Source organism: Acanthochromis polyacanthus, chromosome 12 (assembly GCF_021347895.1).
Source record: "Acanthochromis polyacanthus isolate Apoly-LR-REF ecotype Palm Island chromosome 12, KAUST_Apoly_ChrSc, whole genome shotgun sequence".
In the NCBI taxonomy this organism is placed as follows: Eukaryota; Metazoa; Chordata; class Actinopteri; family Pomacentridae; genus Acanthochromis; species Acanthochromis polyacanthus.
This window is the reverse complement of record NC_067124.1, coordinates 35257447-35272256: the sequence shown is the minus strand read 5'-3', so window position 1 is coordinate 35272256 and position 14810 is coordinate 35257447. Positions and strand designations below refer to the sequence as shown.

Below are 14810 nucleotides of genomic sequence, written 5' to 3'. Positions count from 1 at the left end.
CCTCTCCTTGCTGAATCCTGCAGGATGTAATAAGAGCAGGAGACAGGGAGGTCTAATTAGCAGCTCACTTTTCGCTTTCACTTCTGCCCTTTCTGATTCTCTGTGTTTCAGTTTCCCCCAATCTGTTTTGTTTTCCTAGAATCCCCTCTCTTCTTTCCCATCATCTCCCTCTTGTTTTTGCAGTACTGGTCCTTTCCTTCAAGGTTGGCGGCAGCACTGAGAGCTCGGCAGAAATCTGCTGACATCATCTCCCACAATCCAGTCATGGCTTGGCTGGGAGCGAACGGAGGGGGGTGAAAAAGAGGGCGAGAGATAGAGGGAGGATGGGAGGAGGGAGGGAGGAAAGCAGGAACTGGGCATCAAGAGAGAGAATACTGCAGCTCAGATTCTGCACTCACACACACACACACACACACACATATATTCAGATGATCATGAGGCTCTAAAACACACGCCCACAACAGCAGCATCACTGTCCTGCACCACAGAAAGAAGACCAACCTCCACTCCCATCTCTGCCTCCTTCGCTGTCCGTCTGCCTCATTCTGTCTCACACACAAACACACTCTCATATAGACAGACACGTGCTGCAGGGGAGATCTGAGAGCTGGTTCGCTGAGCATTCGCATCCCCTCCCCATCCCCATCCTTCTTCTTCTTCTTCTGCGTTCTCCCTCTCACACTCTCTCCCTCTTCACCTTGCCTGTTCCGGCTGTATGGTTTATGGTTGCGTCAGAGCCACAGAGAGCCAGCGAGAAGCATGCCGGGGGAGAGCACTCACAGATCCGTCCCCACCGACAAGCATCCGGAGCAGGGGGTCGAGGAGACGGGGCTCCCTGGACCAGGTAGGACCTGTGGGGATGGTTTGGGGATGGAGACAGGAGAGAGATTGTGGATTATTTAGACCATGTCGATGATATGAAACAGATGACAGATGATACTGAGGATATCAGGAGCTTATTAACTGCTCCAACTCTGTTTATGTGCAGTCTCAGTCCAGCAACTCTCAGCTCACCTCTTTTTCTTATAACCTCTCTTAAATTTGCTTCCAAAACCTTTCTGTAATTCACAGATCCCTCCACCCTAAAGTAACTCCCTCACCCCCAGTAACCCTTCATCTTCACGCCACATCCGCATCCTCATCTCCACATCAGTTTTTTTTTTCAAGCAGCGTGGAGTGGCTCCTCCCTTCCCCCAGCCTCAACAGGAACATGACACAGCAGCATGGCACAGCACACAAAAACACAGTCCCACAGGAACAAGGGCGTTTGTTGTTGTTGCTTTGATTTAAAAAAAATGTCAGATATTGCTCGTGAAATAGGAAACTGAGCAGCAGAGAAAGTTCCCTGCCACCTCGCCTGGACGTATTGTACAATTCTGCTTAAACTTCATCCTTTGTCTGATGTAGTTTTCGTCTTCTGGGCATGTTTGTGTATGTAAATGTGTGTGTATGCGTTTGGGATAGTCGGAGAAAGACAAAGCAGCATATGGCAGTGGTGGGGCGTCTCTTTCATGGCTCAACCTGAGCAGTAGCTGAAATAGAGACTCTCCTTTGGGGGTGGCAGTCCAGCTCTGCAGCCTCTGTGACGCAGCTCCAGTCTGCTTAAATGCGGCCTGCTGCTCATATGGCATACCGGGATCTCGATTTTACAACCCCAGACGGGACTCCGGGGCTGGGCAGATGTAATATGACATTGGATTATAGAGCAGGAGAGCCAAACAGCAGTATTGTAGTTTGTATTTTTCTAGCTTGGTGTGTTTTTGTCGGGCCCTGCAGGACGAAACAGTCGGACACTCGGCTGCACTGTACATGTAACTGTAGCACAGGGGTTGCCTTTTTGTGCATGCCTTGCTGTGCATCCCTCTGACTAGTCCTTGATGCATGACTCAGCGCACAAACACACTTTGGGCTTATTATTGGGGCAGTGATCAAGGCAGGCCTGCTAAGTGCTGATGCTTGCATCTGCTTCCACCCCGGGCAGGGCAGGGCAGGACAGCAGCAGCAGCAGCAGCAGCGACGAGGAAGGAGAAGCAAAGAGCAGAAATAAATAAATAAACGACACAACCAATGAGTCACTTGGAAGTCCTGCTTTATACAGCCGAGGAGAGGATTAAACCGGAGAAGGTTTAGAGATAATTTGAGGGAGTGATGTAAAGACGAAGCGGCAGAACAGAGAGAGTGGATGTGATGTTTCCTGTGAGCGTTTTGTGGCTGGCACTGAGCTGAGCCACTTGTGTGCTGTAACGGCCAATCAGCATGTGGATTGAGGTCACCGTGGCAATGGCCCAGTTAAGGAAGCAAATGAAGGTTCTGTTCTTAGCTGTGTGTGTTACAAAGCACAGGGCTTACAGCGCATCTTCTGGGGATATGGCGGTGAATGTATAGTTTTGTGTTATGATAATCAATCAGCGCAGGAAAAATCGTTGAAGATGACAAGTGGAACTGAGACAGATGATGAATACAGTCTTTTATTTAATCTATTTCCTTCTTTCTTGCTCATACACAAGACTCCCTGCACTCACCCCTTGACCCATTTTCCTACACTCATCCTGTCATTTCATCTCAATGATTTCCCCATTTCTGATCACGGATGATGATACAAGACGATAGCATGATCTAGAAGAGGCCAGAGAGCTCTGTACTTCAATAACAGCTCCCTTTGCCTGTGGCTAATTGTGTAATTGTGTATGTAACAATCTGAACTCCAAGCAGTTTCTTTGCTGCTGTGGACTCATTTTTCGTTGCAATTTGAAGTCCTGCAACTCTGTGGAAACAGAACAAACATGGTTAGAAGTAGAGGGAACTCAGAAATGTGTTCTGTGCAGCATGACAGAGTTACAATGCCATAAATCATAAAAGAAACATGACAATTCTCTATTTTTTTTAAACTGGAAAATCAGTAGGTGCAAGCTTTATCCAAAAGTCCCACATGTTACTGATGCTTGGAAAAATTTAGAGCTCCACATGCAATAGATATTTAGCTGTTTATTATCTTCACATCAACTCTAGGAAGATGTTTCACCATGGTGAATGTGTCCTCCAATAAGTTCATGGAAATTCGGTTACGTGTACATTTGTGAGCCGTGTTGCTTTTATTTTATCGATCCAGTATGTTTTGTTCTCCTCTTCAGTCCCTCTTGGCATCTCCGTTTGGCGTCATGTAAACACAGTTCACCTGAAAAGTCCCTGAATTTTTGTGGTGGGACTGTTGCTTACAGATGAGTCACTCATGGCTTCCCAATTTTGCTGAGAAACATGGATTTTTTTTTTTTATTTTCTACTCAATTTGGTTGCTACAATTACTTTATTTTTGGCAATTTTTAAAAATGAGATAAAATATGACAATTTAAAATTATTATTATGGTTATTTTTTATGTTCATAGACCATGGGAGAGTTGAAAATTCTGTGATCCATTCTGTTTTCACACTTTGTAGCTCTGGTAAATGGTGCCCTGTTTTTAAAAGATGCTTTTCAACGATAACATGCTTTTCAAACCTGCATCAGCTTTCAGGATTCAGAGGTTTAATACAGACAGAGAAAGAGAGACATTCAGACTCGCAAAGGTAGAGAATACTGTTGAGTCTGTAGAGAAACCAGCATAATGGAGGACATCTGCAGGCAGGATTATTCTGTTCTAAGCTCTTTTCAAGAAAACATCTAAAGAGAAACATCTATCATCTGTGTTTTCAGGCCTAGCAATTGTTTTTCTCTCCAAAGGCAATTGCAGTGTCGGTGTTGAGCTGAGAGGTATTTGTTGTATTTACTGACTGGCATTTCACTGACATTTTGCTGCTCTCTGTAGCGTGTGCGATAAGAAAAGTGAAGTTCAATTAAGGAGATACAAAGTCTATTATTGTACAATAAAGGAGGCATAACCTGACATATCATGTCTACTGTCGTGGTTCTAAGATAATTCTGTCAGCTTGGTTAAGCTCATTTCTTGCTAATTTAACATAAGTACCCAGTCTTTTTTTAAATGGGGATTTTGATGCAACTGCTCCTTCCCTTTATTTAAAATGTTGTTTTACATTTCATTCTGTTTTCCAGACATGACCAGACACCCTTCCACTGACTCCACACCGAGTGACAGTGGCTCCTCGCCAAGTGACAGCGGTTCCAGTCCTTCTCCCAGCACTCCACAGAAGCTACTCCCAGCATGCACTTCTCCGTTTGGACCGCGACTGTTTCATGTGACACCCAGCTCCTCTGGTACTCCAAGACCTCAACCTGAAGGCTCCGACCATCGCAACAACAACACATCCAGACTATCTGGAAAGTTGGGTGGCCATGGACCATGTGGCCGCCACATTCCTGTAAAGATGGAGAGAATAAAGGTGTGTGTATTTGAGCATATTTGCAGTAATACAACAGATATGCTAACATGCATTCAGTGATATATTGATATAAACTTGTATTTGTATGTATAATGCATTAATTCCAGGTCCTGACTGGTTCTGAAGTGGAGAGTGACTATCAAGAGCCACATACCATTGACACCAGGGTGGTGATGGGTCAAGAGACACTCCTCAAAACAACAGAGATCCAGAAAGGGAATCCTCTTCTTGCAACAAGCGGTCAAGCTATCCCTTTGCCAGATATTCCAAGCTTTTCAGCTCCACAGGCACAAGCGAAGGAGACTCAGCTGGAAACCAGCAAAGACGAATGCCAGTCCCAGAGCACTCAAAAACAGGAGGATCAGCAAAAGGAAACAGTACAGCCCTCTACTGCTCTCCCTTTTCACAACCCCTTGTTCCCTTCCTCTAACTCCCCAGAGCCAGTCACCACAGACGACAGTTTGAAAGACAACAAGGAAGAGGGCGAAACCCTCTCTCAAGATGAAGTGCCTTCCCTCGCTTATTCTGAGCTCGCCTGTCCAGTGGCTTTGTCCTTCTCTGAGCCCACCTATACTGTCGACCCACTGCGAGTGGGTGTGCCCTCATCTCTTGACCCAGACCTTTACTATACCGCCCCTTCCACCCCAATCAAGATGGCTTCTCGCTCGTCACACCTTAAACATCATTCATATCCTGGCTCCCCATCCTGCCCTCTCTCCCCCGGCTCTCCCTCTGACAGCGAGGACCTCTGTTCGCCTCTCACCTCCCCTTCTGGCTCTTATATCACAGCAGAGGGAGGCAGCTGGGCCTCCTCTTATACATCCTCCACCTCCCCATCCACTTCCCCCAACCTTCTCCTCACAGAAGAAACACAGGAGGCCCCTGCTTGCTTTGTGAGCTCCTTATCCGAGATTGGAGATGAAGTTGGGGAGGAAAAGGGACGAGTGGGGCCAGAACGGGAGGAGGAAAGAGCTCGAGACTTCTGCCTGTATCATCCTGAAGATTTTGTTCTGAATTCCCGGATTGGTATATCAGACACGGTGATCCTCGAGGAGGATGAAGCTCTAAAATCGGAAGAGATCAGCATTTCAAGAGAAAGTTGTCGTCCTTGCTGGGTGACTGAGGATACATCTCCTCTAAGGAGCAGCAGTACCAGTGACTCCCAGGAGGATGGGGGAGAGTCTGAAAGTTCACTCTGCCCACTGGAGGAGGCCGGTGCCGGGAGAGCTGAGTATTCTAGGCCCATGCAGACAGGCCTGAGGCTGCACCTGGAGGCATGTATATCAGAGGAACATTACGGACAGATGGACAGCCACCCAGAACTTCCCTCCACTGCCTTGACTCCTGACACAGAGAACATGACCATGGCCTCATCCAGCCTTAGCCCTGACTCACCTGTCCTCCCTTTGGATGCCTTCTGTCCTGGAGCTTTTGACCGGCTTGGCCCCAGTTCTTTCATTCTCTCACAGGCAGCCTGTGCTGACGACATACCCGACGACGAGAGGATGATCCCTGCCTCCCTGATCTCCTTTCCCCTCCACACCAGCCTCATCTTTAAGGCTGATTCAATGGAAATCACGCTGTTCCCCACAGAGGAAGAGAATGAAATAGATGTGAATGACAGAAATGAAGGAAAGGATGCATATGCTGCAGGAGAGGAGGAGGCAGATGTTGAAGATGATGACGATGATGATGACGATGATGAAGACGATGATTACGATTATGATGAAGATGATGATGGCAATGCGAATGGAGCTGCACACAGTGATGAAGATGAGGAAAATAATAAACATGATGATGAGGCAGGTGAGGAAGCTAAGGTAGAGGTGAAAGTGGTAGAAGAAGAAGAAGAAGACCAAGAGCAGGATGATGATGATGATGAAGATGATGACGAGGAGGAGGAGGAGGAGTGTGATAGCAAAGCAGTGGAGGATCCTACAGACGAAGACAGCTCAGCATCTTTTCTTCATTCACTCTCAGAAACATCCATCAACGAGGGGTTGGATGAATCCTTCTGCTTCCAAGACGATACAGATGACTCATTAGATTCTGCCTCCTATAACGGGGAGGAAGATGAACGTCTTTACAGCACTGAGAGGCATGCACAATCACTAGAGCCCACAGCAGCAGACGAACCCGATCGGTCTGAAATCCAACCAGAACCTGAACAGATGTCTACCACTGGAGCAGGTCAAACTGAACCTTTGCATATACAGCCGAGCATGGACGTAGAAGTGGATTCCCCCAACACATCCTGTCCTTCTGAGGCCATTGCTGCCCACCCCAAAGGCAATGATGAAGGACCTGTGGATGACCCTCAGTCAGACCCTGAACTGGGATCTACGGATGGAACAGATCAGACACAAACTTCACAAGAGCACACAGACCATCAACTGTCGGGTACTTCAGAAGCAAATTCTTGTCATCCAGAATCCTCCAGCAACCTCAGCAAGAGTGGGAATGAGAGTGAGTCGACGGATAATGCCGTTTCTTCCAACCCTCCTGTTGTCATCCAAGCCTCACCTGACCATGATACGGAATCCCAAACTTTTCCTCCATCTGTCTCACCTGTGCAGGAGTTCAGTTCAGTCCTTCCAGAAGAATCAGCTGAGGAAAAGCCCCAAGTGCAAGATTTGCAATCACAAAATGAGTGTTCAGGAGCAGAGCCCTTAAAAGAACCAGAGAGAGACTCTTTTAAACTGCTCATCAAGCCACGTCATTACCAATCTGAAAGCCAAAGGACTGTAGGAGCAAGTAGAGTTGTCTTATCAAAGTCTTTCTCCAGTAAATATGACGTGCCTGTCGGGGCAGAAGCCAAGTGTAGGTCCAGTATTCAGTCTGACATTGAGCTTGACCAGAAGAATGGCAATGCCTCAGCTGAATCTATGAGTATGGAGCGCAGAATCAGTGAGTCTGGTCCCTCTCTGAATATGGTCACTGCTACCAATGATTTGAATAAAGGCGTTCTTCTGCTGTCCTGCCCAAAAGACTCAAGTCCCAACCCCAGTAACATCCCCGTCTCTGCCTCTGGCATCTCAGAACTTGGTGACAATCTGGCCCTGACGCCTGAACACTGCCCCGGTGACTCTGCACAGGAGAACCTACGAGAAAACACCCTGAGTACCGATGAGGGGATCCTGGGAGCTGTCGGATCCCCACACTCCCCTCTTGCCATCTCACCCAAAAGGGAAAACTCAGAAACAGACACAAGCAGAGAGATTGGTCCTGGAGCTGGAGCTTGGTGTGATGCTAGGATGGGGCTGGGCTTCGGTCTCGGTTTAGGATCAGGGGCTGAATTTGGTGTCTGGGGAGCTGGTGAGTCTCTCTCCTTGTCTCTGGGGAAGAGGTACGAGTTAGAGACGGAAAGCCTGCTTATGTGTGATACAGAGGGCCAAAGCACACAGACGTCAATGGTTCCTAATATGAGCAGTGAAGTGTGTAAAAATTATGACAATGTTCTGGGCTCTATTCTGGATGAAGAAGATAATACCAGTCTGTGTGGAGGGAAGGACCAAATAGTGGATGAAGAACTGGTCGGAGAGGCAGCTTCTGAGTCCAACTTGGCTCGTTGGAAGTCCATCGAGGAGATCTCAGAGGCAGGGGGAGGAGAGGACGGAAGTTCCAGATTCCCAGAGGACGACATCAGCAATCTAAACTCAAACAATGATGGAGATAACACACAAATACAAGACACTTGGAAGAATTCTAACAATAACAATGACTCTGCCTTTGACTCTTTGGAAGTTGGAATATATGGAAGCCTGAATGCTCTGTCAGAGGAAGTGAGACACCAGAGTGTGAGTGTCAATGCTAGAGAGTCCGTGTCTAATATTCCACTTGAAGAGATGCCACCTCAGGTTTTGGCTATGATTCCTGATAAAGAGCAAGAACCAACGGACAGATCTATAAACCAGACATCCGACACAATGCAGACATCATTCTCCAAGGAAGGTATCTGTGACATCTCAGTGCCAGTAGTTGAAACTCACACAGATGCAATAAACAAACCTTTCGATTCACTCGATAAATCCAGATGTCATACTAATCCGGAGTGTCAGACAATCCCTCCAAATTCAACATTTTCTTTACTACAGGGATCTTTTGGATCCTTCACTCCTAAATTCAGGTCTGACAATTTCAGACCAAGTAGAGCTTGTCAAGACAAGGTGGAAAATACTGGTTCTCTGTCAGAAACAGACATGGCGAAGCCTCAGACCGAAGGCCAAAGAAAATGTGATGTCAGTCCTGTGACTGACAGAATTGTTGATGAACCAAAGACTAAAGATGCCTTTAGAGGAGAGCAGTGTGTTGTTTGTAACTCAGGGGATGACGATGAGGAAGAGAAAGTGGGAGGAAAAGCAAAGAGTGGCGAAGATAAAGATAATAGGAATAAAATAGAAAGAAAATTTTCTTCTGCACAGAATGGCCAAGAGCACTTTGCGTGTCACACCCCTAAGGGGGTACTTTGCACAGATACACCGATTGCTGCTAAGAAAGGGAGGAGAGGGAAGAACAAACAGAGGGCATCCCAGACAGGCGGTCATGGCGACTCCAGCCCTGAATCTGTAGATGATCCAAAGAAACCTTCTGTTCCATTAAATACCACAGCAGATGGATGGTCAAAGGGGAACTCAGACAATTCTAAAACTAAGAAAGGCCGCAGTGCAAACAACAACTTTTCACCGCCTGATTGTCAACAGAGGACATCCGAAACAAATAAAGTTGAAACCAGTTCACAGATGCAAGGGAATAACAGTCCCAGTCCTGATGTCAAAACTCCCAGCCATGGACACTCTAACTCTGCCACACGTACCCCAGACAATCTCAACATTGTGATGGCAGTGAACCAAAACTTACAGCAGAAGCCGGAGGTTCTTGATAACAGACCACTGCCTGATAGTCAGGGAGGACTCACAGTGGACATTAATGATAACAACATAAACCCAGGCCACAGCCCACCAACCCACAACACCATATCATACTCTCTGACCCCACCGTCTTCCTCAGCATCTCCCATTTCCTCCTCTTCATCCTCCTCCTCTCTACCTTGTGCCTCAACAGAGCCAGAGAATGATCTTCCCACACCTGTGCAGGAATCCCAACCTGTCCTCACTGCCCAACAACAAACTTCACGGTCCATGTGCCACACTACCTTCCCCACATCACAGCGAGCCCCTGATTCCAGATTTCTTCCGAACAACAACCTCCAAGAGGTCACTGATGTCTTTTCTACATCAACTATCCCTGCCACAAGTGTTTCTTCGCCCTCATTCTCCACTGGCATTCCGCTAAGCCTGTTCCAAGCTACCCAGGAGTTGTCTTCAGCCAGCTCGGGGACATTAGACTCAGTATGTCCTCCAGACTCTAGCTCCTGTCCTCAGTCTCGGTCATATTCACAGTCTCAGGCTAATGCCAACATCCAGCCTCACAAACAAACGAAGCAAGGTCACACATGGAGCTCACAAGACAAATGCAGGGGTGAGTAAATAGATATTTGCTTATTATATTTGTACCACAGGCAAATATGAACGCTATAGTCAGTTTTGGCACCAGTAAAAGGGATTTGGAAGTTAATAAAAAGAAAAATGGGCATTATATTTCCCTGTTCTGTTGGATTTCAGAGCTCGTTAAGTCAGATATGAGCTTCCTAACATTGAAATATGATATTTCTGAAGGTCCTAGTTTGGCAGAGGAGGAGACGGACAGCGAGGATGATAGCGGACTCCCTCGTCATGTTCAAAGATCTCAGTCCAGAGCAGCTGCAGGAAACAGAAATGGATCACTGCAGAATGAGTCTGGTGTAGCCAATCAACGGGAAATCCAGCCTTTCTCTACCCACAAACTACCCGAGAGGCAGTCAGGCTGTCCAATCAACCACAGCCACAACATTTCTGAAGAGATCGACCTCTCCTTCAAAAACAACTGTGAGTAGAAATCCCCTAAATTTCTTCTGCTCCCCACCCTTCTCTGTTTCAGCCTCTTTTCTCGTTTTGTTCATGCAGTCATTACAGTTACATTTATGTCTCTGGATATAAACTAAACTGTCTGACAGATCACTACTTGAATTAAGGATGAAGAGGTTTCTATCGTTGCCACAAGCACTTTGCATATGATGTAGAAATTGGATTTTATAATGAACACTCTTTATCAGCGTAGCTCTAATGAGATGGACTCACTAATGCCCTCGATACTTTTGCCATGGATATTAGTTTCTCTGCCAGTAAGGATATGATGCACTTCGCTTATATATATGCGTTCTGAATATGTCCCTGTGTAGGCTCCATACTGGCTTCCTGTAATGAGTCTGAGAGCGAAGGGTCGGTGCCTGAGCTGGAAGAAGCAGAACCACTGAGACCATCAGAGCCGCAGGTCGGTCCTTTTGAGTGTTTTTATTGGAGACTATCTTTATAAACACCTTTTATGAAAATGAAACATGAGAGGACATTGTTGAATGATATAATATTGCTTATTTTACTGCATGTAGCATGATTTTGTTTCGAAGAAATTGTGTTTAGTTTATACTGACGTTATGCTAAGAAATGGAACTTGTTTTTCCCAAAATCCCACCACAATGATTCCAAAATCAGGAGGATTTTTTTCTGTACACACCGACAACCTGGAAATGGCTGTATAAACAGTGTCTTATGTAGAGATGTTGGCATGACAACTAGAAAGAAAATAGATCACATATTGTTTGCAAACAATGGCAGAGAGGACAGAAAGTTAGTGACATGCAATGGTGCATTATAAATGCTTGGAGAGGTACTCGATGCATCATGGGAAATCTTCCTATAGGCTAGCCCTGCAGTACTTCTGGAAACTCACAAGAAAGCCTGCACTCTGAGAATGGTGTGCTATATCAGGATAATATGGTACAATACGGTCTTTAAGATAAGATTGAGCTGTGTCATTAAGGGCTTTGTATGTGAGGAGAAGGATTTAAAATTCTATTCAGGATTTTACAGCGAACCAGTGAAGAGAATCTAATATGTAAGAAATATGACCTCTCTGACTGGTTCCAGTCAGTGCTCTCAGTGCTGCAGTTTGGATTAATAGGGAGGTTTTTCAGAAAGTTATTAAGACATCCTGATTAATAAGAAATTACAGTAATAGAAGTAACAAACTTCATGGATTATTTTTGCAGCATCACTCTGAGAAATGTTATTATTGGAAAATTTGAAACCATTGTGCAGGTGAAAGAAGGTCACTCTAGAGATGTGTTTTCTGTGTGAGGAAAAGGACATATTTTACTCAAAAATAACTCCAAAGTTTCTCACAGTAGTAGTGGAGGTCAATGCAATGACATCCAGATTGTTTGGATTGTGTGTTTTTGATGTTTTAAAGGCCAAATACAATATAATATATTCTTATATAAAAGATATGTATATATAAACACAGTGTAGACTTTTTTTCATTTGCACTACCGCCAGTAGATATTTGCAAATTAACACTTGTGGCTGATGCTAGTGCTGATTGCTATTTTTATAATCCTGCACAAAGGAAGCCAACACAAAAGCATATGAGATGTCACTGTGGGCGTATCTTAAAAGTAACTTGTATTTGATTTTCTTTTCCAGTCCATCTCCTCTGCAGATGAAGGGCTGAACAGACCAAAACAGAGCCGCAGTGAGAAGAAGGCCCGCAAGGTCAGACTGCCGTCTATATATGGCTTTATATACAGTACATATTAAACAGATAAATTGGTCAAAGATTACTTTGACGGTGATTATGAAATGAGGTATTTAATTTGTGTAACTCTGTCCCTAATTCTCACTCTCTCTGCTGCCATTTATATATGTAGGCCATGTCTAAACTGGGTCTGAAGCCAGTCCACGGTGTAACCAGAATCACTATCAGGAAGTCAAAGAGCATCTTGTTTGTCATCAGCAGACCAGATGTATTCAAAAGCCCCGTATCAGACATCTATATTGTGTTTGGAGAGGCAAAGGTAAGTCGTGTTTTATTTTTTTATTATTGACAGTGCACAACAGATGAGAGCAGACTCGTGTACAATATCCCTTAAAAGGTCAAATGGTTCATCTTTGTACCATCTGACAGTAATTCCGTTATTTATAAGTTGAACGATATTTGCATGTCTTCATCATGGGTCCACATGGAAAACTGGTGACCAACCAGAAGCTACTGGAAAATCAAACTGCAGTATTAACTGGCAGGCATGGAACAAGTCATAGCACCACTAATCAGAGCTGCAGTGGCCCCACAGACAGTGTGATATTTGTACAGTCTGGCTATAAAAAAAGGACTGACACATGCTTCAGACTTGTGATGGGGGCTATCAAAAGAAAATTAGAGTTTTTGTGACAGCTCAGACAGTGTGAAGGACATCTCAGAGCATCAGTCTCTGTGGCTAGCATCCAAAGGAATGAACAAAAACCTTTCTGTTGCACTCTTCCGCACTGCAAAATTAAAGTCAAAAATATGAAAAGAAACTTGAGAGATGTTGGAGCACATTCTTCGGATTAACATGATTAATTTGCTGGGCTCAGATGTTTGGTGTAAACCTGACCAGAACTACCACAGTGAATGCATAGTCCTGACAGTAAAGAACGGAGATGGAAGTGTGATGACATGGGGAGATTACATTCATAGATGAATGTCTGAGGACAGACCAAAATACTGGCTGGCAAGATGACTCCCAGCCTGCAGAAGCTTGAAGAAGAGAAAGATTCCAAAATGATAACCATCCAACAAATAAAATCTCAAGAGTTTTTTTTTTTTTAAAGAACAAAGCGAAAACTGTGATCTGGCAAAGTTTCCTGAGTTGAATCCAACAGAACTCCGTTAGGTAATTTCAAAGAGAATCGTAGAGCAGCACAACTCCTCTAGCAAGAGCAGCTGAAAAGAATAGTTTCTGAAAAATGTCTGAAAATTTCTCTAGAAATGTGATATTTTCCAAGGCAAGGAAGATTATATCAGTCATGAAAAATAAACAAATCTTACTAACAAAAGGTGTACTGACTGTTGTTCCACTGACTGCGTTTTTATTATGGTATGTCTAAACAGTAACTTCCAGGTGAAGGAATTATTGAGAGGTGACAGAATCTGGATTCACATTTAACGGATATTGCACAGGAGTGTACTGACTTCTACTGTACACTTTAAGCTCCTGCACATGTTCAGTGCTGTCTCTGACTCTCCTCTGATTTCCTCTCTTCAGATTGAGGATCTTTCTCAGCAGGCTCACAAAGCCGCCGCAGAGAAATTCAAGGTGCCTGTGACCTCGTCTCCTTTAGCTCCACCTGTCCCACCGAGCCTCACCATCAAGGAGGAGAGTGAAGAGGAGGAAGAGGAGGTGCTTATTGTCTCGGCTGTTGTTTCTGAACACTTACTGTCAGCACATCTTATCGGCACAATCTTATTACAATGTTAGCCTAAAAATCTGCTTCCTTACGTTCTTTAGGTGGACGAGGGCGGTCTGGAGCAGAGGGACATCGAGCTGGTGATGGCTCAGGCCAACGTGTCGCGAGCCAAAGCCGTCCGTGCACTGAAACACAACAAGAATGACATTGTGAATGCTATCATGGTGAGGAAGGAGGAGGGAGGAATGGGGGGCGGAGGGAGGAGGAAGAGGGAGGGCAGATGGTGAACAAAATAATGAGTCATAGCCAGCGAGCAGGGAGGGAAGGTGTGGGGATGGAGGGCTGGAGGAGGAAGAGCAGAGGACAAATGGCAAGTAGAATTTCTCCCCAGTAACTGAGTAACCTCTACAGTTGTGTAGGTCATCAGAGCAGCTTCATGTCCACTAGATGGCAGCAGCGACTCACACTGGGATGGAGCTGATGAAGTGACGCAGACGATTTTATTTTCTTGATGTAGTGTAAAACATTACTGAGCTTTTTTTTTTTTTTAAAAGATCACTGGCAAAATGGAGCAGGTTCAAAGTTTAATTTACTGAAAGAAAGCAACAGTAATCATTATTTGTTACATTCACTGCTTTATTGCTTTTTAATAATCTTCTACGTTCTCACAGGAGCTGACCATGTGAGCGGTGAGGACGTCGTGACTCCTGCCTCCCTTATTCCAGCCTATAAAGCCTAAAACACCACTGACTCTTCTGTATCGCTGCTGCTGTATGTTGCATCCCCAAAATATCTGCTAAATAAAGTCTGTTCCAACGTGGGCTCTGACTGCACCATGAGACTGGTCTTACTGACAAGGCTGCAAACCGACAAATCCTACATTTCAAACACTTTTTTGGAAGTATGAACAATTACAAAACATGCAAAAGACTTATTTCTCACCCACATCTCAAGATCTTCATATTCTAAAAACTGGCATTTATATGATAAAAACATTATTCATTAGGTATTTGATGCAAAATAAATGTTATATTATCACATGCTATTCATTAGGACAAATAGAAATGGCATATTACTATCATTTACTTTACTTAAATATAAGTGTTACTTCAAAAGTTTAGGGTCACTTAGAAATGTTCTTATTTTTGAGAGAAA

The 14810-nt window shown here is 44.8% G+C and overlaps 1 protein-coding gene across 1 annotated transcript; it reads left to right on the top strand.

The window, feature by feature from the left end:
• Nucleotides 1-373: 373 nt before the first annotated feature.
• nacad (NAC alpha domain containing) lies at nt 374-14476 on the top strand. Its single transcript, XM_022196740.2, has 10 exons — nt 374-844; nt 4049-4335; nt 4443-9813; nt 10011-10259; nt 10613-10704; nt 11913-11981; nt 12137-12283; nt 13514-13648; nt 13757-13879; nt 14327-14476. The coding sequence occupies exons 1-10, from the start codon at nt 760-762 to the stop codon at nt 14339-14341; spliced, it is 6573 nt and encodes a 2190-aa protein (XP_022052432.2). The 5' UTR covers nt 374-759; the 3' UTR covers nt 14342-14476.
• The last annotated feature ends 334 nt before the right edge of the window (nt 14477-14810 follow it).